Below are 20,074 nucleotides of genomic sequence, written 5' to 3'. Positions count from 1 at the left end.
GGACTTTTCCATGACTCTTGTCAGTATCAGTGGTTCATAAAGTCCCGAGTTCGTATCCTGACTTTGGCATCTACTGTGACTTTGTAGCTTAGCCTTGCTGATCCTTGGTTTTCTTATCAGTAGAGTGGGAATGATTGCAGACCTACACCACACCACCTCGGGATTATGAGAGGATTAAATAAGATAATGCAAGTGGTAGGCTCAGCAGAGTTCCAGGCACTTGCTAAGTGCTCAATAGATTAGACTTGGATCACTTAAAAAAATTTTTTTGCATAGTTTTGCATTTTATTTGTAATTCATGCTTATATTTATGGTGGTTTCTTCTAGTAATTCTAATGGCAGCTTCTAGCACTTGACCTTTCTATGAGGCCCAGATGAGGAGTCTGTGCCCCCAGAGAACCTTAAGGCCACAATAGAGATGGCACTGGGCACAGGTCATTGCCCCAACCCAGGGGGCATCCTGAAATGCTCACCCTCAGGTCAGCCAACCCTGTGGGCTGTGGCCCATCACAGCCAGGGAAAAGGGGCTTCCCCAGGCTCTCTTCCAGCCCCTAGGTGGTGGGAGGGGAGATGCTCAAAAACACTGGCACTAGGGCTCATCCAGGTTTGGGGGGTGGGGGGTGCTTCCCTGGTGAAAAGCAGGATTTTACAGGCCCTCAACAAAGTGCACATCCCTTCCTGCCTTAGGTCCCTGTAGGGTGTCCTCCTACAGCTCCCCTTCCCACTGGGTTACCTGACCCTCTCCACTTCCCAGCCTCCACATCTATCCTCTGCACAGACATGGCTTGAAGGATCTTCTGTCCCTCCTTCCTTTTCCCGACACCATTCTCATCCTTCCCGGACTGCTCTGGGTTCTCCTCCACCCCCCAAGGTGGAACAAAGTGTCACCCTGTGGTGCCAGCCTGTGGAGAGGTTTCCTGGACTGTCCTCACGTTATTCCCACCCTGGCCTTCCAGCTTCCGGGGGTGTGGATGGTGTGTCTGTCTCCCAGTGGTGGGGAAAGAAGGGCCCAGAGCCCCCTTTCCAAGGCTGAGGATAGCCAGGCACTGTTGGGAGGAGTGAGAGGTCTGGGCACTACTTCCGGGCACTCCTAGACCTGAACGGAAATCCCCCAACTCCAGGCCATGTGCTGCAGAATTTCAAGACTAACCTTGGAAGACAGGACCCTTTGGGTGCTACTCACCCTTTTTAAAGCATAATATTCAAAATGTTAGAAGTATGATTCTCATACAAATTATTACTGAGCGTGTGTTGAGGTTTTCTGTAACTTATTAATGAAGGAACCAGCAGAATGACAAAGCTGGTTCAAAGAAGGCTAAGAGAAACTGATATAGACAGTTGAGGAAAGAGTTGAGAAGAGAGAGAAGGAGGGAGGGAGGGAGAGAAAACAGGATATGTGAAAAATACTTGAATAAGATTGCCAAGTTAGACACAAAGCTAGTTAATGTCCATAGGACAATAAAATTGTAAGCTTTAGGGCTCATTTCTCTACCAAACAGAAGTTATTTATTTCTCCCAACAAAAATCATTTGCACCTTATCAGTTTTCTGCAAATTAGCACCTAACTTTATAGAGTCTGGCCCCAATTAGTAGCAAATATTAGTCAAAAGTTTTTTCTCCTAGAGAATCAGCTAACTCTTAGGTGGCTTTGTCAGCGTAATACTCTGGAACAGTACTGTCCAATATAAATATGATGTAAGCCATTATACATTTGTCATTTAAAATTTTCTAGTAGCCACATTTTAAAAAACAAAATGAAACTGGTAAAATTAATTGTGATCATATATTTTATTTAACCCAAGATATCCAAAATATTATTTCAGCATGTAATCAACACCAAAAAATTACTAATGAGATATTTTTACATTCCTTTTTTCCTAAGTGTTTGAAATTCAGTATGTATTTTATACCTACAGCAATTCAGACTAACCAAATCTCAAGTGCTCAGTGCCACTCGGGGCTGGTGGCTGCCATATTGGATAGTGCAGCTGTAAAGCAGTGGTTCTCAAACCTCAGGGTGCATCGGAATTACCTGGAGGGCTTATGAAAACACAGATGGCTGAGTCTCACCCCAGGAGTTTCTGATTCAGTGGTCTGCAGTGGGGCCTGAGATTCTGCATTTCCAGCAAGTTCCCAGGTGATGCTGCTGCTGCTGGTCTGGACACCACACTTTGAAAACCACTGTTCCAGAATGACTTTGAAAGGACTCACTGTCATCTTTTTGCCTTATTTTCAAGTTGTAGGTGATTTTGCTTAACAACCCTGAGACTGGTGGTAGGGCTGCAGGCTGTCTGCAGTGTTAGCATCGGCTTGGCCTGTGACTGGGTGGGTGCCGGCTGGTCACAGCCTCACCGACTACCATCTGGTGGTGGGTGAGATTTCAGCCACCCTTCTTCCACCACTGATGGCATTGACTGTGTGCAGCTCTGAGCTAGAGGCTCAGGGAGAAAGAAAAAGGGGACTGACCGTCAGTATCCCCCACAGAAGGCCCAGGCCTTGTGTGGCTGCTTTTTACTCAACACCACTCTGCAGATAATGCCAACGAGGCTCAGAAACTGAAATGTCCCAGGACAGGCCTGCATAGATGGAGGTACCGGCAGGGCCCTGAGGTTCTCAGGGAGGGGTGGTCTCCAAAGCCTAGAAGGGCCAGAAGAGGTTGGCCAGACAGGGAGTGAGGATTGGTGTGGACCCAAAGGACAGATGCAACCTGTACTGGGAAGGGAGGGGGTAGGAGACCTGCCAGGCAAGGGCTGCAGGAGGGGATGACAAGGGGGACCCTCCAGGGGGAGCCCGGATCCTGCAGGAAACAGCAGCCTGAGGCTTTGGGAGGCTGAAATGAAGACAGGACCGGAAGGGACCTCAGCAAGCATCAATTGCTACTCTCCTGGTTCATGAATAAGGAAGGATCCCAGAGATGTGAAAGGATTTACCCCAGGCCACACAGTGAGGCAGTGCCTGGAAAGCCCTCATCTCCAGCCACATCCCAGGGTTCTGCAGGTTTGGGAGTGGGGTTGGGTACAGAGGGCACGTGTGTGGTGTCTACACGAGTGTGCACTTTTGGGGGTCACATGAGGTGTCTGCGCCTCCAAATGCTCTGCAGGGGTGTATGGAAGGTCTACACTACATGAAAATATTCTTTGGGTGGTGTCCACTATGGATGAAAATGCGTGCCGATGTAATGTCTCTATGGAAAGGGAACTAAAAATGGTTCCCAGAAGGGTGCCCATTGTGTGGGGGAATATGACAGGGGCTGAGGGGGTCACAGGCAGAGTGCAAGGGGAGATGCATCTCCAGGAAAGTGACTGCTGCCAGCTCCCAATGAGGGACGGCCCCCTTGGGACACCTCTGTCCAGGAGTGGTGCCCACCCCTCCCAGAACTTGGGGACCTCCTCTTTGGGGACTAAGCTTTCAGAGCTTGTAATAAATCTGATTTCATGTTCTTGGAGTTTGGAGGCAACTCTGATGAGTTAAATGGATATACATATCTGGAGTTCAAGACCAGGGGGCTGATAAACAGGCAGCTGCTGGAGGAGCTCATAGAGCGGCCCAGGAAGCTGTGCCATGTGCCAGGACCCCCACAGACTTTAGCCCAGTACACTACAGCTTTGCAAAGGGCATCTTCCCGGGTACTCACAGAGTCCTGTAGGGGTGAAGGCAGATTACTGATAGTATCCTGAGTTCATGAAGAGTACAAATCCAGAGTATTATCCATGGTTACCTCACGGCGGGGTGGCAGGGCCAAGGCCTCACCATCCGCATCAACTGCCCGGAAGGACTGGAGGATCAAGTTCTCATGTGTTTGTCTAAAAAGCAGTCACATCGCTGCATATACTGTGCTTTTTTCTAATTACCGTATGTGAAAAAGGAGGTATTCACCGTGTATCTGTACGGTGTGTCTGACAGGTATACCATGTGTGTATGATGGCTACACGCTCTGTGTGGTTAGGTTTTTGATATGTGTATAAGGGATATAGAATGTGTATGAGGGAGATCTGTTTGCGGGGGATGTGCCGGGGCAGGGAGTCTATTGTGTGTGAGAGGGATTTGTTGTAGGGGGGACCTCTACATACAGTACATTATATTTTACCGTAATGACGGTACAATATTTGTAATGACTATATTCTGGGTAATGATATACAACATAAAAATGGTGCACTAATGCATATACTCATATTCTTTCTGTGCATATACTATGTAGGATGGGCACACACTGTGCATGATGGTATAGAGTCTGTGTGATTAGCATACCACATGTGTGTGATGAGTCCAACCTGATGTGGAGTACATATTGTGTACGCCTCTGTGAAGGTATACCCTGAGTGTGGTAGGTCTCCATTATGTGTGATGGTTGTATCTTGTGAGTAGTAGTATATAAGGCATATACAGTGTGGATATAATGGGTATACTGTTGTAAGTAAACATCTTGGCTGATAGGTATACTCTGGGGGAAGGATACACTATGTGATATGGATGCCCTCTGTGTGTGATGGGCATATACTATGACAAACATACATGGTGTGGGTTAAGTTTACAAGTAAGTGGGAGTACCTGCTACATATGGTGTATATAATAATTCATGAGTACTAGGTATATATAGTATATATAATGGATGTATTCTCTAGGATGAATGTACTGTGTATAGATGTGATGAGTATATACTTTGTGAGATAATTAAGCACTGTGTGATCTGTACACTGTGAAGGTGGGGGATTTTCTGTATAGGGAAGTTGTCGTTGGGACCGGTCTACTGAATGTGTCACATGTACCCTGTGTGTATGCAGCTTAGGATGGGAATATGGGGTATGTGCCTCGTGTGAGCAGGCAGAGGGGAAGTTACCCTGCGGGGAGAGGGCGTGGCAGGAAGCAGTTGGATCTTGATCTGTTTCTAGAACCCCCAGACCCTTGAGCCCACCGACCACACTGTTTCAGGTTCTTCCTCAAGTTCTTCCTCAAATGCAACCAGAACTGCCTAAAGAATGCGGGGAATCCCCGAGACATGCGCCGCTTCCAGGTGGGTCTGAGGAGAGAGTTCTCCCCTGCAAACCTGCCCTATCCTGATGGGGCGGCCAGGGAGGCTGTGGCCCTGCCACCCTGAGAAATGCCCCAGGGACAGACCCCTGCACAGACCAGTGCTTTGGAGCCTGGTGCTTGCTGGGGGTGGGGCAGCTCTGTCTCAACTTAAGCTGGCTGCCAAGGGAGGCTTCATTAGAGTCCCACTTAAGGAGATGCTAATTGTGACATTTTTACATGATTAACAACCCAGCTAATTTGCATAGCGTGAAGCAGAGAGCAGCTGCCCTTAGCACATCCCCAACCTGCACACCCCGCCCAGTGAAGGGTAGCGGGGAGAAGGAGTTAGCCCCAATTTCCTCCCAAGAGCGGGGGCTCCTGCTGATGGGCTCTCAGGCCAATGCTCCCCCTCCATCAAAACACTCACTCCCATTCCTGCCTTGGAGCGCTAGGGATACAGCCTGTGGTACATGTGGGTGCAAAAACAGTAGCCACTCTGCCCAAGGAGTCAGAGATTTTCCTTCAGGGCTTTTGATTTTTCTAGCTCCTGGAGATCAGTTCCCCTGGGCAGCCAGAGATTGTGCATTTGAGGGTGTCACCTAACCCAGTTGGTCCCCCTCCCACCAACTCAGCTCCAGAGGGGCTGAAGCTCTTCCCCATGCCAGTGACCCTGAACTACAGTATCCAGCCACCGGCCTCAAGTTGCCAGTGCCCCCCAGCAGTCCCTTACTGGAAGCCCCAGCCAGGCTGGCCTTGGCTCTCCCCACAGGTGGTGGTATCCACAACGGTGAGCGTGGATGGACACGTGCTGGCCGTGTCCGACAACATGTTTGTGCACAACAACTCCAAGCATGGCCGCAGGGCGCGCCGCCTGGACCCCTCCGAAGGTCAGGATCCCCAGGCCAGCCCCGGCTGCCGCGGGCCCAGCCAGCCCCAGTCCCCACCTTGGCATGGGCCCCTGACCTGGCTCCTCTCCTGCCTCCCAGCTGCCACCCCCTGCATCAAGGCCATCAGTCCTGGGGAGGGCTGGACCACGGGCGGCGCCACCGTCATTGTCATCGGCGACAACTTCTTCGACGGGTTGCAGGTCGTGTTTGGGAACGTGCTCGTGTGGAGTGAGGTGGGCCGCTCCCGCCGGTCTCCCTCCCAGCCTGGGGCTGGACCCTGCCCTCGCCGGGTCAGAACCCGCAGGCCTCCCCTCTCCCCTCGCAGCTCATCACGCCCCACGCCATACGGGTGCAGACGCCCCCACGGCACATCCCTGGGGTGGTGGAGGTGACCCTGTCCTACAAGTCCAAGCAATTTTGCAAGGGAGCCCCCGGCCGCTTTGTCTACACAGGTAAGGAGTCAGGGGGCTGAAGGGAGGCCCAGGGTTGTGGGATGGAGCCCCACGCCGCACACACCAGCCCTGGTGTAGGAGTCAGCGAATAGCCAGGCCCCCTAAGCCCCTGCTGGCACTCACCCCACATCCCAGGACACCTCCTCTCCGGACCTTCTTTCCCTGTGCTTCTGTTTCCTTCCCTGGCCTCCACGTCCTCAGATGCCCTGCCCGGACATTCTCTCTGCCTCCGGCATTCTCCAGAGCAACTCCCCCCACCCCCTTCACCTTCTGCACTCCCCAGTGTCTAGAACATCTCCACAGGGAGATTTATTTCAAAGATGCCCCCAAATAGCTTGCTGCTCCCCAAATCTTCCCGGTTGTCTTGGTTCCCCCAAGCCACCGCAGGCTTCACGTTGCATGCACATGAACACACATACACACACACCTTGCATGAAGCCAGGGCGAGAAGTTAACACGAGACAGGAGTGTAAGCTACTCCTGAAGATGTGGCTTCATCCCCCTTCCCAGGTCTATCTGACCACTGGCCCGTATCCTCTCCACCTCCACCATCTGGCACTTTTCCCCATTCCCCCACCCCACCTAACAGACATTCACCAAGCCCTTCAAGGGGCACTGGACACTCAGTAGTGACCCTACTTACTGTCGGGGAGCTCCAGTATAAGAGTGAGGGGGGAACACAGGGAACACAGCATGAGGTGGGTAGAGTTACACAATAGAGGAGCTAGTGGTTGTCAGAGAAAACCTCCAGGCACGAGTGTGGACTAAACTGCTAAGCTGGAACCAGAGGGGTGAATAAGGAGGTAGAGATGAGGAGGAAAAGGCATCCCCGGAGAAGGAATGGCAAGTACGAAGACCGGTGAAGGAGTGCCTTACGTTTTAGGGGAAACTAAAGGAAATTCACTAAATCTAGAGTTGGAGGTGGAGAAGGTAGGTAGGGCTTTGAGGCTGGTCAGATAGGTCGGGGCCAGGCTACAGGAGGAGGTGAGGAGGAGGAGGAGGGCTTCGGGAGCCAGGTCAGGAGGCTGCAGCGTCCTCCCCAGAGCCCTGGGTGTGGGGCAGCCCACTCCTGGGACACAGGCATACCCTTAACGGTCAGGTGCCGCTGAGAGGCCACCAGAGCTGTGATACATGAAGACTGTTGGGTATTTTTTTTTCTTTTTTTATAATAAATAATTCACTCCTGATAAGACCAAATGCAGACAAAACTTTCCAGTCCTGCCCCTAGGAATACTGAAGCTAATATATACACAGTTGCCTTTTTTCTAATCACAAATGGGATCGTATAGTGCATGTGTGTTAATGCCAAGCAGCTGGCACAGGGCCTGGCTCAGTAAACATTTGTTGAATGAATGAGCAAGAAAGGAACTGAGGAAACTTCCCGAGCCTCGCTGACCCGAGTGCCCGGAGTTTTCCGAGAGGCTTGGGCTGGCCTTGGAGAAGGTCTGCAGCAAGGCTCCCGGACTGGTTGCTGGCGGGCTTGGCCCTGCTCTGGGGCCGTGCCTGGAGGGGCGTCCTCCAAACACCGCCCCTCTCCCCAGCCCTGAATGAGCCCACCATTGACTACGGATTCCAGAGGCTACAGAAAGTCATTCCCAGACACCCCGGAGACCCCGAGAGGCTGCCCAAGGTACTCAGAGGAGCGGGGCGGGGAGAAGGGTGTCCGGTGGCCGAGGGGAGAAGAGGCGGCTCCCGGCCCCTCTGCCGCCCCCGGGGCCGCCCCTCCGTCCGGCTGTTTTCCTCCTTGCCCCCAGGAAGTGCTGCTGAAGCGGGCGGCCGACTTGGCGGAGGCCCTGTACGGAGTGCCCGGCGGCAACCAGGTATGGCGCCTCCGCCCGCCTCCCCGCGCCGGGCCCGGGGCTGCCCGCTTCCCGGTGCCCGCGGCTGCCCCGGCCGTGCCCGCTCTTGTCTTCGCAGGAGCTCCTCCTGAAGCGCGCAGCAGACGTGGCCGAGGCTCTGTACAGCGCCCCCCGCGCGCCCGCGCCGCTCGGGCCCCTGGCCCCCAGCCACCCGCACCCCGCCGTCGTGGGCATCAACGCCTTCAGCAGCCCGCTGGCCATTGCCGTCGGGGATGCCACGCCAGGGCCGGAGCCGGGTGCGTCCCGCCGCCCTCGCCCTCCCAGCCGCCGGCGCAGCTCGGACTGCCCCTTCCCTGCCGGCGCGCGCCCCTGACGGCCGCTCTCCCGCAGGCTACGCGCGCAGCTGCGGCAGTGCGTCCCCCCGCGGGTTCGCGCCCAGCCCGGGCTCGCAGCAGAGTGGCTACGGCGGCGGCCTCGGAGCTGGCCTCGGCGGCTACGGGGCGCCGGGCGTGGCCGGCCTCGGTGTGCCCGCGTCCCCCAGCTTCCTCAATGGCTCCACGGCCACATCGCCCTTCGCCAGTGAGTGTCCCCTGCCTCCCGGGGAGTGGGGGAGGGACCAGGCCCCGGGGAGCAGAATGGGGTTCAGCCCAGCTCCATCCTAGCCTATGAGGGGTGGGGGGAGCTCCTGTCACCTGTCGCATGAGCACCGACCCTGGCCTTGCCCTCAGAGGCAAGGGCAGCCCTCTCTGTGTTCGACCTCTCTCTCTGTGCCTTTGGAGACCCAGCCCTCAACCCCGGAGCCGGGGCACTTCTTGCACTTTTAGTTCTCTTTGCTGACAGCAGTAGCGCACATCGCTTCTAGCCTTCCCCTCCTACTGAAACGAGCTTTAACACGGGGACATCCTGCTTAAACCTAGTGGACCGCCAACCTTTCCGATCTTATGCCAGGACTTCAGGCAGGAGGAGGGCTGGTGCCCCCTGCCGGAAGCCCAAGGGAACTCAGGGCCCAAGAAAAGTAGGCTTCCACCTGGCCCCACGCCCCCCAGGAGAGGCAGGGGCCTGAGGAGGGAAGACGTGGCTCCCAGCAGTCTGGTTGGGCAGAGCCAGAATTCTGTGTAGTCAGACACCTGGACTCACAGTTTGTCCAAATCAGGAGCTGTCTGACATTCAGTTTCCTCTCTGTAAAACCAGATCGGTACCACCTGTTGCCTAGGGTTGTTCTCAGACCTGAATGTGCCACTGTGCATAAAGGGCCCAGACGCAGTTCAGAAAGAGTGTGTGAATTTACATCCCAGCACTGGCTGTGGGCATTAACCGTCTTCTGTCTGGCTTCTTGGGGTGGGCAGCTCAGAGCTGGGTGGATGGGCAACAGGGCGTTTATGCTTTTACCATGCACTGCCCTCAAGTCCCTCCTTCCAACAGCAAATTCCAGAACAGCCTGTCTGCAGGTTCTTATAGCTTAGCTATTCAGCAGACATGTTTTTAAAGCACCCAGCTTGGGGGATAGCTCCACCCCTGCTCACCTACAAGGAGCCTCCCCCATCAATTGTAAGAGAGATTGCACCTTGAGTCCTGGGAGACGCTGTTGTGCCAGAGAAATGGGGAAGGCTGGCCAAGAAGGCTTTTCCTGCCATTCCTTCCCCTGTCCCCTGTCATATGTTTGCTATTGATGAAGACCAACATATCTGGCACCTGCCTAGCCTTCCTTCCCATGGCCTACATCCTGAGTACTGCTCTTTTTGGCTGTAGGTTTGAGTCTGGCTCTCTACCTCTGGCCTGGGCTCAGTGTTTGGGACCAGAAGCCCCATGTTGCTGGTGTCCACACAGACCATGACCCTCCGGTGTCCCCACCAAGACTCCCGTCTCCCCTTTGCTCAGGGCAGGCTCCACTGCTCCTACTTCCCTTCAGTTCTGGACAGTATTCTTACCACCTCTCTCAGGGTGCCCCCCAGGTCGAAGCTGGTGGAGTTTGGAACACCAGCCCCCCTTCTCCGCCGCACACACAGTGCAGTCAGCAGTGGAGGAACACACTGCCCCAGTGGGCAAAAGTCAGCCACCCGGGGTCTTCCCATTCAGCCGGGAGATCAAGAATTCTACAGCTGCTTAAGCCTCACTCCAGCATCAACTGGGGACACCTGGGCTGGCCTAAGGGTCAGTCCCATCTGGTGGGATTGTCCTGTCCAGTCCCCATCCACTCCCCCTTGTGCACGACGCTTTGTGGTGAAGCTCCAGTGGGCATCATTCTCATTGAGTTTGCCAGGACGTGCCTGTAATGACCTCCGGAACTGTCCCTGCCAGAGGCTGTCTGCTCGGACCTCCCCTCTGTCTTCTGCTTCAGCCGCCAGCAGCCCTGGACTGAACCACATCTCCCAGTACTACCCAAGCTACAAAATGCGGCTGTGAGCTCTGGGCCTTGAGAGATACAGTACATTTTCTGGCATTTATTTCAAGCCCTCCATGGAGCTCCATGGGCCTCATGAGCTAGCAGTCAGCATTGTCTTAAAAGGAGACGGTGATCCATGGGGCCGAGTACATTTGGAACAGAGGCAGCTGTTGAAGGCATCACTGTTCCAAAGGGGGTGGGTGGGGGGTGTTCTGATACCAAAAGCATCTTTCTCAGGCTGCTGGTTTCTTTCAGGAAACCCCCACCCTCATCCCATTGCCCGCTGCCTGGACAACACTCAAATCACAGACTTATTGGTCTTTAGAAGAGAGAGGCAGGGAATTGTGTTCAGATGAGGTTGTAGAAAGGGGAATCCAGAGATGGCCTGGGCAGGAGCCCCCAGGAGAGGAGGTTGCAAGAAAGGGGCAGGCGAAGGCTGTGTGCAGGAGGCTCCCTGGCTGTTCCCAGGAGAGCAAGCCACAGCCGTGGGGGCTAGGGGGTTAGGGAACAGGAAGATCTGAGGATTTGGATCTCTGTACCTTTCTTTAAAATTGACCTGCTGGAAGAGGGAGATACAGGAGGCCTCCAGGACCAGGGCTGAATGTGATGAGGACCTGCATTAAGCTGGAAGAGAACAAAGTGTCGGGGGTTGGGGGCAGTGTAATTGGTAAGGGGAACATATTTGTGGGGGGAGTAAGGGTTCTTGTGTGAGCTGTGATCCTGGACAGAGGGGCCTTATAACAAGAGCCTATGTGTACCCCCCAAACTTCGTCCCTGGCCACTTGCCCCAGCTCTGCTATGAACCCTGACCTTTGACTCTAACCTTGATGCCCCAGGGCCCGTCAGTGTTTCTTAGTGTCTCAGAATCCCAGTGGTTTTCAGCAGGAATCCTAACCTGTTCCATTTCTTGCTCATGCCTCATCTTTGCGGGCACCTCTCAGTATCTGGTTTTGTTGGATGTTCTGGTTTTGCTTTCATTTTTTGGGTTTTGTTTGTTTGTTTGTTTGTTTTTAACCTCATCTGGCCCTATCATCTCCAATGCTAAGAAAGGGTCTCCAGAACCCCCAAAAGGGCAAATGCTAGCCTGCAACCCCAGAGGCTCCCAGCCTGCCTCCAGACTCTACCCTGTACTGGTCTCCCCAGGACCCTCACAGCCCCCAGTGTGGGCTGAGCCTGGCACCCAGATCAGCAGCCCACACAGGGCATACTTCTCATGCCAGGGCAGCAACCGAGCTGCTCACTCTGGTGCTGTCTCCCTGTTGTGTCTCCCACCGCCTTCCCTGCTGCGCCTGCCCCTCCCCGCCCTGGAGTCATGCCCTCTAGCCCCCCGCTGGCCACTGCCTCCTCTATGTCCCTCCCGGCGGCTGCCCCCACCACCAGCGTCTTCTCCTTCTCGCCTGTCAACATGATCTCCGCTGTCAAACAGAGGAGTGCTTTCGCCCCCGTGCTGCGCCCACCCAGCTCCCCACCCCAGGCCTGCCCCAGAGCCCATGGAGAGGGGCTTCCAGGTGAGTGCTCCGTGCTGCCTCGCTGGAACCTGGCAGAGCAGCTGGGCCTGCGCAGCCCACTCCATCCACATCTCACAAGAGCTTCAAGCCAGGTGACCAGTTCTCCCTGGGGGTTGCAGAGGAGGGAGCTCCACAGGGGTTCAAGGAGGTCCATCTGGACCCCACTTCCCTGGGCCTCATAGCTTGGTACGGTCTCACTCTGGACCATCAAGGAGACAAGAATACCAGTTGGAGAAGGTCTGGAAACCACTTCGAGGCCTCATCCAGTTGAGCCCAGAGTAAAGACCCAACATGCAGAGCTGGAAAAACCCCACCGTGGGCTGCGTGCCTTTGACATGTACCTCCCTATGTCCACTGGAGGATAGCATACACCACTGTGAGAGACCAGGTCACTTGCTGGATGGAGGGGGACTGACCTTAGATAAGGTTTAGCCCAGCTTCTCCTTCCCCATTTTACAGATAGGGAATTGAGACCAGGTCACCCCTCCTGCAGCCCATTAGTGAAATGATTGTTATTTGCCATTTATCAATCTCCTCAAAGTCAACATCCAACTTAAAGCCTGGGTTCTGACCAGTAGTGTATATAGCAAGTCAAAAAGAGTTGCATCCCTTAGAATAAGATGATTCTTGGGGTGGGCTTGTTAGGTGATGCTCTAGGATAACTCAAAGTGGAACACAGTTATATTAACCTTGTTTCCAAGTTTTGGATAATTTTTCTTAAACTAAGTGTGTCTGGATCTTAAAATGCAGGGAATAGGAAGGACAGAAGGCCACCAGTTTCTCCTGCAGCAAACCATGGGAAGGGGGTTAGAAAGAGGCAAGGGTGATGGAAGTGATGAATTTCGTGGGGGTGTGGGAGGAAGACATGCTGCTACCGCTGCATTAGGTATCTGTACTCCTGGAGGCTGACCTCTTCCCTTTGCTGTCCTGATACATGGCCGTCTGCTTCCTCACCTTGAGACAGGCCCTCTGAAGGAGACAGGCTGGGAAGAAGAGCCCAGAGTCATGTCTCTCGATTGAAGAAACTAGGGGGTCAAGGGCTTGGGGCTGTACCTCCTAAGAGGTCTGGGGGGCACACCTCACCTAACTGTCTGCAGTGCTGGGCCTAGGCTAGGACTGGGGGTGGCTGACTACCTTCAAGGCTCTTGATAGTTCTGCCCTCAAAAAGTGCCATATGTCCTGCATGCTGCCTCCAGTCGAGAGGGGCACAGGCTACACATGGCTTATGGCTCCCCTGCTTGGTTACTGCAGACCAGCCTTTTGAAGATTCTGACAAGTTCCACTCTCCAGCTCGGGGGCTTCAGGGCCTGGCGTACTCCTAATTATGGTAGGTCTCTGGCTGAGTCTTGCTTCCTTCCTGACCTTGGATGGGCTGTCTCCGAAAGACTTTAGCAGGGATGGGGAGTTGGGGTCCATGTCTCCCTCTCCAGGGCCCATCTAGACAGCTGTCTGGGCCACATAGCCCAGCCCAGTGGCCCAGGCTGATCAAGAGGCGAGAAGTGGCTTCCTGTCCCCTTGCAGCCAGCCTTCCTACAGGACCTTCGTCTTTTCCTCTCCCCACCAGGTCTACAGGTGTCCCCACTGAGCCCGGACTAGTGGTCCCTCCAGGATTCACGCCCATGCCCTGGATGGCAGCACAGATGCAGGGCCAGGGCTGCAGGCAGACTTCAACCCACAGGCCTGAACAGGGAGAGGCCTTCCTCCCTGTGCTCAAGGGCTCCTCAGTCCCACAGGTTTCTCTCACCTCCCTTGAGGCTGGTTGGAAGCCCCAGCACTGTGCTGATGCTCTTGTTAGGAGAGCATCCCGTGGAGGTGCTGGATGCCCGACCTCACTTGCTGGGTCGGTTCCTCTGGAAGAGATGGACCTTTTGCAGACCAAGGGCATCTGGTGACAGGAGCATGGGATGGGGAGTATGATAAGGAGCTCAGGGAGAGGTGGCCTGGGGATGTCCTGTTTGCGTCTGACCCATCTCAACCATCCCGGCATCCCAACTACTCTCCAGGACAAGGGGTGGTGCCCAGCAGCCTCAGGAGGCCTGCCTAGGCTCCCATGGAGCTTCTGACAGCCACTTGATTCTGTGGCTGCCCCACTTCCTTTGAGTCCTGAGCACTCACGCTTGCCACATCATGAATCCCGGTGGGGGCTTTGGGCATGAAGGGTGCAGAAGAGGAGGTGCCAGGCCCCCTGGTTGTGGATCTTGCCCTCAATGGATGTCTCATGGACTCTGGCCCCACACACAGATGACTGGCTGGCCCCATAGAACCATGGAACGAGTCCAGCTGCCCCTGGTCTCATACTCTGCTCTGCTGAGGTTGGAGAAAACAATAAACACAGGTGCAGGTGGCCACCCAGCCTCTCTTGTCTGCTTCCTTGGTGTGGGTCTGCCTTTCTCAGCAGCTCTGCAACTCTAAACCATGTCCCTGGGCAGCCTTCTTATACCTTGGACTTTTTCAACAGCATCAGAGTTCAACTGAGCAAGTATTCCCTGCCCCATATCTGCTCTTGGGTACTGAGTTGGGGGGTTTGGGGAGGGGTGGGAAGACCCAGGACACGGGCTCAGCCCTGAGAACTCTGGCTGGGAGCCCATTCTGGGCACTGAGGACTCAGTCCCCCAGCTGTCTGAGCAGGACCAAAGTTGGGGGTGTCAGAAGGACATTGCTGGGAACCAGAACAGAGCCAACTAAATACTACCCAGATGTACAGAGGCTCAGGAGTGAAATCCTTCTTGACTGGAGGCTGCTGGGTGGGGCAAATTTTGGCTCCTAGGATTGCGTGATTAAGTGACACCCCAAACCTCCTCCCTCCTTCCCAGGCCTAGGCACTTTCCATCTCTCCTGTCTCAGAGTTTGGGAGGATGGGTGGTAGAAAGGCAAGATTCCCAGGCTCATTTACCCAACTTCTAGGATGAATCCCAGTTGTCCCCCTGAAACGTGTTCCCTAGACCCCAAAGGTCTAGCTTTCTGACACTGGAAGCCACTTTTTTGATGCACTGTCCAGAGATCCCAGGGCCAACTCCAGGCCTCAAGCTTCCTTTTCTCTCCTCCCGACAGCAGTCCTTTGCTCTGACCTCTGGAAACCTGTCCTTCCCCAACCCATGAGCCCATGCCTTGCAGCCCTCTGGACAAATAATACTTGCCAAGGCAGATAGGCTGGCCCTGTCCTTTAGAGTCCTCCACTTTCCTCTCGTGTTCCTGCCAATACCTGGGATTCATCTCACCGGGGCCTGTGATAAGATAGCCTCCTACCTAAGAATCCTGCTTTATTCTCAGTGCTCGCCTGGCCTCCCCTCAGTTCCTGCCTTCAGCCTGTGTTGCAGAGCCCCAAAGCCTGCCAGCCATGCCCTGCTCCATTCAGGCTCCGAGCAGTTTCCACGGTCCAGGGCCCTCCCAGGTTGATAATCTGCTGAGCTCTAATCTGTACCAGATGCAGGTTATTACCGGTTCCTGGAATGGGTCAGGTGCCGTGGTTGGTATAAGTAAGGTCCTAGCCTAGTGACAGTCCTGAGGCCTTGTAGACAAGACAGGATTGATTGGTTCATGGGGACTGACCCCTGCAGGTGCTGGACATCCCAGGCCAGTGGTGGAGGTTCTAACCTTGCCCCAGTGCCTACGTTCATATCAGTCAGAGTGGCATCATGCACCCGGAATGGAGGTCGTCTTCGTGTGGATTCCCCCAGGAGCAGAGCCTGAGACAAAGATTTGTGCTCAGAGGGTTTATTTGGGAGGCAATCTCAGGAAGCACCAGTGAGGGAGGGGGGAAGGGAGGCAGGGAGAGTAAGGGAGCCCAATACAGTGTGCTTGTGAGCAAGTCGCTCCTGTGAGTTTTCTGGAGCTTAATCCCACCAGGGAACTCTGGGAAACTGTATAAAACACACGCCTCAGAGATTTCCCACCTGAGGGGCGAGGGAGCTTGTGTACTTACTTATACACCGACTTCTGTCAGTCAGTGATCAGAAGCTTCCGGGGGCAGCAGGAGGGGAGCACCACCTTCCTGGAACTTCTAGGTGGCGTCGCAGGTGGTAACAGGCCCCAGAAGCTAGAGAAAGCTCTCAGGGGAAGAGATGCAGTGCTGGCAGATGGGGTCAGACAGGTGTACACTGAAGAGGTAAAGATGAGGGGGTCTGGATGGGGCACAACAGTGTGTACTGGAGGTGGCCCCGGGCCGTCAGCCTGTGGAAGAGGAAGTTTTTCCTAGTTGAAGTAAGTATGAATTTTTCGTCATCTGTAGGTCCTGCCTTTCCTGGGACCAGGTGACAGAAATTCTGTTCAGACTGTTTCTAGTTGAGGTACCAAGATGCCAGGTGACAAAGGGGCCCTTCCCAGCATCAGCCTACTGCCAAGCTTTCTTTCCACAGGGCCGATGGGGTGGAAGTAAGATGGGGGTCAGATACTTGGTTGCTTGACCTTTAGAGAGAGAGCATCTCCCAGGAAATCCTCTGCTTCCTTCCCACATATGTTTCCCAGCAGAACCAGGCTGCTGTGCCCTGCATCCTCGAGCAGCCTCTGGGGCTGTACTTGGCTCAGACAGGACCCACTGTGGACAGGTCTCACTGACTCAAGGGAAGCCCAGCAGCAGCTTTGACCAGCCCTACTGCTGACTGTTTTGCAAAACGTCCTCATTCTTCCCATTCCTGCCCTTATTGGCAGGGCCCTTATTTTTTTCCAAAAAGAAAAATCTCCCAGGGAACTCTTTGGTGGTCCAGCTCTTTCACTGCCGTGGCCTGGGTTCAATCCCTGGTTGGGGAACTAAGATCCCACAAGCCACACGGTGCAGCCAAAAACAAAGAAAAAGAAAAATCTCCCAGAAAAATGGAAACTGATATGCAGTGCAGAAAGGATGGTCTTTTCAATAAATGGCATTAGGTCAACTGGATATTCATAAGACAAAATGAAACTTGACCTCTACCACATACCGTTCACAAAAATCAGTTAAGATGGATTGTGGACCTAAATGTGAAAGTTAAAAAAATAAAGCCTCATGCCCTTGAAGATAAACTAGTAGTTGTTTGCCAGAGTAACCTCTAAAGTCTATTTCCCCCGCCATATCGTCAACTTAGAATGAGGCAAGCATTAAACATGGTTGAGGTGGTTCAAGTGGACCCCCAAATCTCTTTTCTCTTCCCGAGGATGATTTCTCCAAATAGGAAAAAATTCACAGATCACACACAGTGTCTTTGTCCCCTAGAAGAGCCAGGCTCTTCAGTGATTCTCAGAAGCTCCTCGCTCTTGCACCTGGGCCGGCCACCCTCCCCTCCCTGTCCACACCTTTGCACGTATACCCACAAGCTTCCTTCCTCTGCTGCCATTCCAGTACACGGTAACAACACCCTTTGGGTGACCGAAGGGCATGAGCCACCTTGAAGCCACCAGCTTTGAAGTCTGGTGTTCATAAGAACACCACACCAGACAAGCTCTCTCTCACCAACCCCAACATGAGAGCCCTCCTATCACTTGTTTCACACTCCCTTGCTCTTCACTCTCATTAAGGGATTTTTTGATAACTAGAATTTCTTAGTTGAATGTAGTCTAAGTTATCAATCTTTTCTTTATGGTTAATGTTTCTTGTATCCTTTTTAGAAATCTTCACCTACCCCCAAATCAAGAAGATATTTTTTATGTAGCTATAATTTATTGCCACATTTAGTGTATTAAATTGTAACAGGTATTTCTGATTCTTACTCCCCACTTCTCCCTTAAAAAAAAGCATTTGTTAATTTAGCATACCTCCCTCTGTCTGTTCCATGAAACTAATTTCTTTTTTTTTTCATCTTTATTGGAGTATAATTGCTTTACAATGGTGTGTTAGTTTCTGCTTTATAACAAAGTGAATCAGTTATACATATACATATTTTCCCATATTTCTTCCCTCTTGCGTCTCCCTCCCTCCCACCCTCCCTATCCCACCCCTCTAGGTGGTCACAAACCACCAACCTGATCTCCCTGTGCTATGAGGCTACTTCCCACTAGCTATCTACCTTAAGTTTGGTAGTGTATATACGTCCATGCCTCTCTCTCGCTTTGTCACAGCTTACCCTTCCCCCTCCCCATATCCTCAAGTCCATTCTCTAGTAGGTCTGTGTCTTTATTCCTGTCTTACCAAGAAGATACTTTGATTTTTATATATGGTGTGAGCTAGGGGTCAAGTTTATTTATTTTTTGTATGGATAGTCAACTGGTTCATCACCATTTATTAAAATGACCATCTTTTCTCCACTGCAAGTCAGTGGCACCTTTATCATAAATTAAGTTTCCATATGTGTACGGGTCTTTTTGTCTACCTTTATACCAATTCCACACTATCTTAATTTCTTTAGATTTATAGTAAGTTTTGATATCCAGTACAGCAAATTGTCGAACTCAGTTCTTCATGATTATCTTAGCTACACTTGGTCCTTTGCATTTCCATTTGAATTTTATAATCAATTTATTAATTCTTTGTGTGTGTGTGTGTGTGGTACGCGGGTCTCTCATTGCTGTGGCCTCTCCCGTTGCGGAGCACAGGCTCCGGATGCGCAGGCCCAGCGGCCATGGCTCATGGGCCCAGCCGCTCCGCGGCATGTGGGGTCTTCCCGGACCGGGGCACGAGCCCGTGTCCCCTGCATTGGCAGGCGGACTCTCAACCACTGCGCCACTAGGGAAGCCCAATTTATTAATTCTTTAAAAGCCTCCTGCATTTTCATTGAGATTGTATTGAATTTATAGATCAGTTAATGGAGAATTGATATCTTTAAAATGTTGAATATTTCAATCTATGAATATTAGGTATTGTTCCATTTATTTAAATCTTTTAAACTTCTCTTAACAGTATTTTATAGGCCTCTGTGTGGAAGTCTTACACATCGTTTATTTTTTCCTCAGTATCTGATTATTTTATGCTGTTATATATGATATCATTTTCTTAATTCCACTTCCTAGCTATTTGTTGTGGGTTTATAGAAATACAGTTGATTTTTGTACAATAACCTTGTATTCAGCAACCTTGCTTAGCTCACATATAGTAATACTTTATCCATAGATTATCTTGGATTTTTTTTTAATTTATTTTTTGGCTGCATTGGGTCTTCATTGCAGCACATGGACTTTCTCTAGTTGCAGCAAGCAGGGGCTACTCTTTATTGTGGTGCACGGGCTCTAGGCGCATGGGCTCAGTAGTTGTGCTCACGGGCTTAGTTGCTCCGTGGCATGTGGGATCTTCCTGGACCAGGGATCAAACCCGTGTCCCCTACGTTGGCAGGCGGATTCTTAACCACTGCGCCACCAGGGAAGTCCCATCTTCGATTTTCTTAAGTTGATAATTATGTCTTCTGTAAAGGACAGTCTTATTTCTTCATTTCCAATCCTTATTTCTTTTCTTTCCTTTTCTTGCCAAAATACATCACTGCTGCCTTCAATACAATGTTAATTAGAACTAGAGTTAGTGAGTAATTTTATTTTGCTCCTGATCTCGAAAGGTAAACTTCTAACATTAAGTATCATGTTTGGTTTTAGAGCATCCTTCTATTCCTGAGTTTCTAAAAAAAAATTTAATTATGAATAGATGCCAAATTTTATGAAATGCTCCTGTGCATACATTGAGAGAATCGTGTGAATTTCTCCATTATTTTGTTAATGTGCTGAATTACATTCATTATATGTCTCATGTTAAACCACTGCATTAACTGCATTAATTGTATGCTTAATGGTACACTTCCATGTCTCCTTTACCCAGGGTATACCATTTGTTAACATATAGTTCCATTCTCTCTCTCTCTCTCTCTCTCTCTCTCTTTCCGTCTCTTTCTCTTTCTTTATCTCTATCTCTTTCTCTCTTTGTGCTACTCTCCCAGAATGTACCCATTGGTCCTCACCTTCCCCATTTCTCTTCAAGAAGCTAGGTTTCTGGGAAACAAAATGCAGAGATCTGAAGACCACTTCAGTACTTCACCCTGTCATGATACCTTCTGCTGCCTTCTGGGAGAGGGGGAGGGAAAAACTCAAGAACAAAAGCAAATCAGTCTCTCACTAAGTCATTCTACCTCGATTCTAACCTGTCTGT

General features: G+C 52.1%; 1 protein-coding gene across 3 annotated transcripts in view; it reads left to right on the top strand.

Annotated features, from left to right (window-relative positions):
- The window catches only part of EBF4 (EBF family member 4), a 55,259-nt gene extending 40,872 nt beyond the window's left edge, over positions 1-14,387 (top strand). Inside the window, exons 8-18 of one of the 3 annotated variants that reach the window (XM_067707669.1) lie at positions 4,930-5,011; positions 5,780-5,897; positions 5,997-6,130; positions 6,223-6,349; positions 7,891-7,979; positions 8,104-8,169; positions 8,267-8,444; positions 8,539-8,727; positions 11,842-12,039; positions 13,291-13,366; positions 13,604-14,387. In XM_067707669.1, the coding sequence (XP_067563770.1) occupies positions 4,930-5,011; positions 5,780-5,897; positions 5,997-6,130; positions 6,223-6,349; positions 7,891-7,979; positions 8,104-8,169; positions 8,267-8,444; positions 8,539-8,727; positions 11,842-12,039; positions 13,291-13,361 (1,252 nt within the window). In that variant the 3' untranslated portion in view covers positions 13,362-13,366; positions 13,604-14,387. Of the gene's footprint in view, positions 1-4,929; positions 5,012-5,779; positions 5,898-5,996; positions 6,131-6,222; positions 6,350-7,890; positions 7,980-8,103; positions 8,170-8,266; positions 8,445-8,538; positions 8,728-10,088; positions 12,040-13,290; positions 13,367-13,603 lie in introns of those variants that run through there. The other 2 variants (XR_010935181.1, XM_067707670.1) reach the window with 2 other exon arrangements.
- The last annotated feature ends 5,687 nt before the right edge of the window (positions 14,388-20,074 follow it).

Source organism: Pseudorca crassidens, chromosome 15 (genome assembly GCF_039906515.1).
Source record: "Pseudorca crassidens isolate mPseCra1 chromosome 15, mPseCra1.hap1, whole genome shotgun sequence".
Taxonomy (NCBI): Eukaryota; Metazoa; Chordata; class Mammalia; order Artiodactyla; family Delphinidae; genus Pseudorca; species Pseudorca crassidens.
The sequence above is the reverse complement of the archived record's forward strand: the minus strand, read 5'-3'. Positions and strand labels throughout refer to the sequence as shown.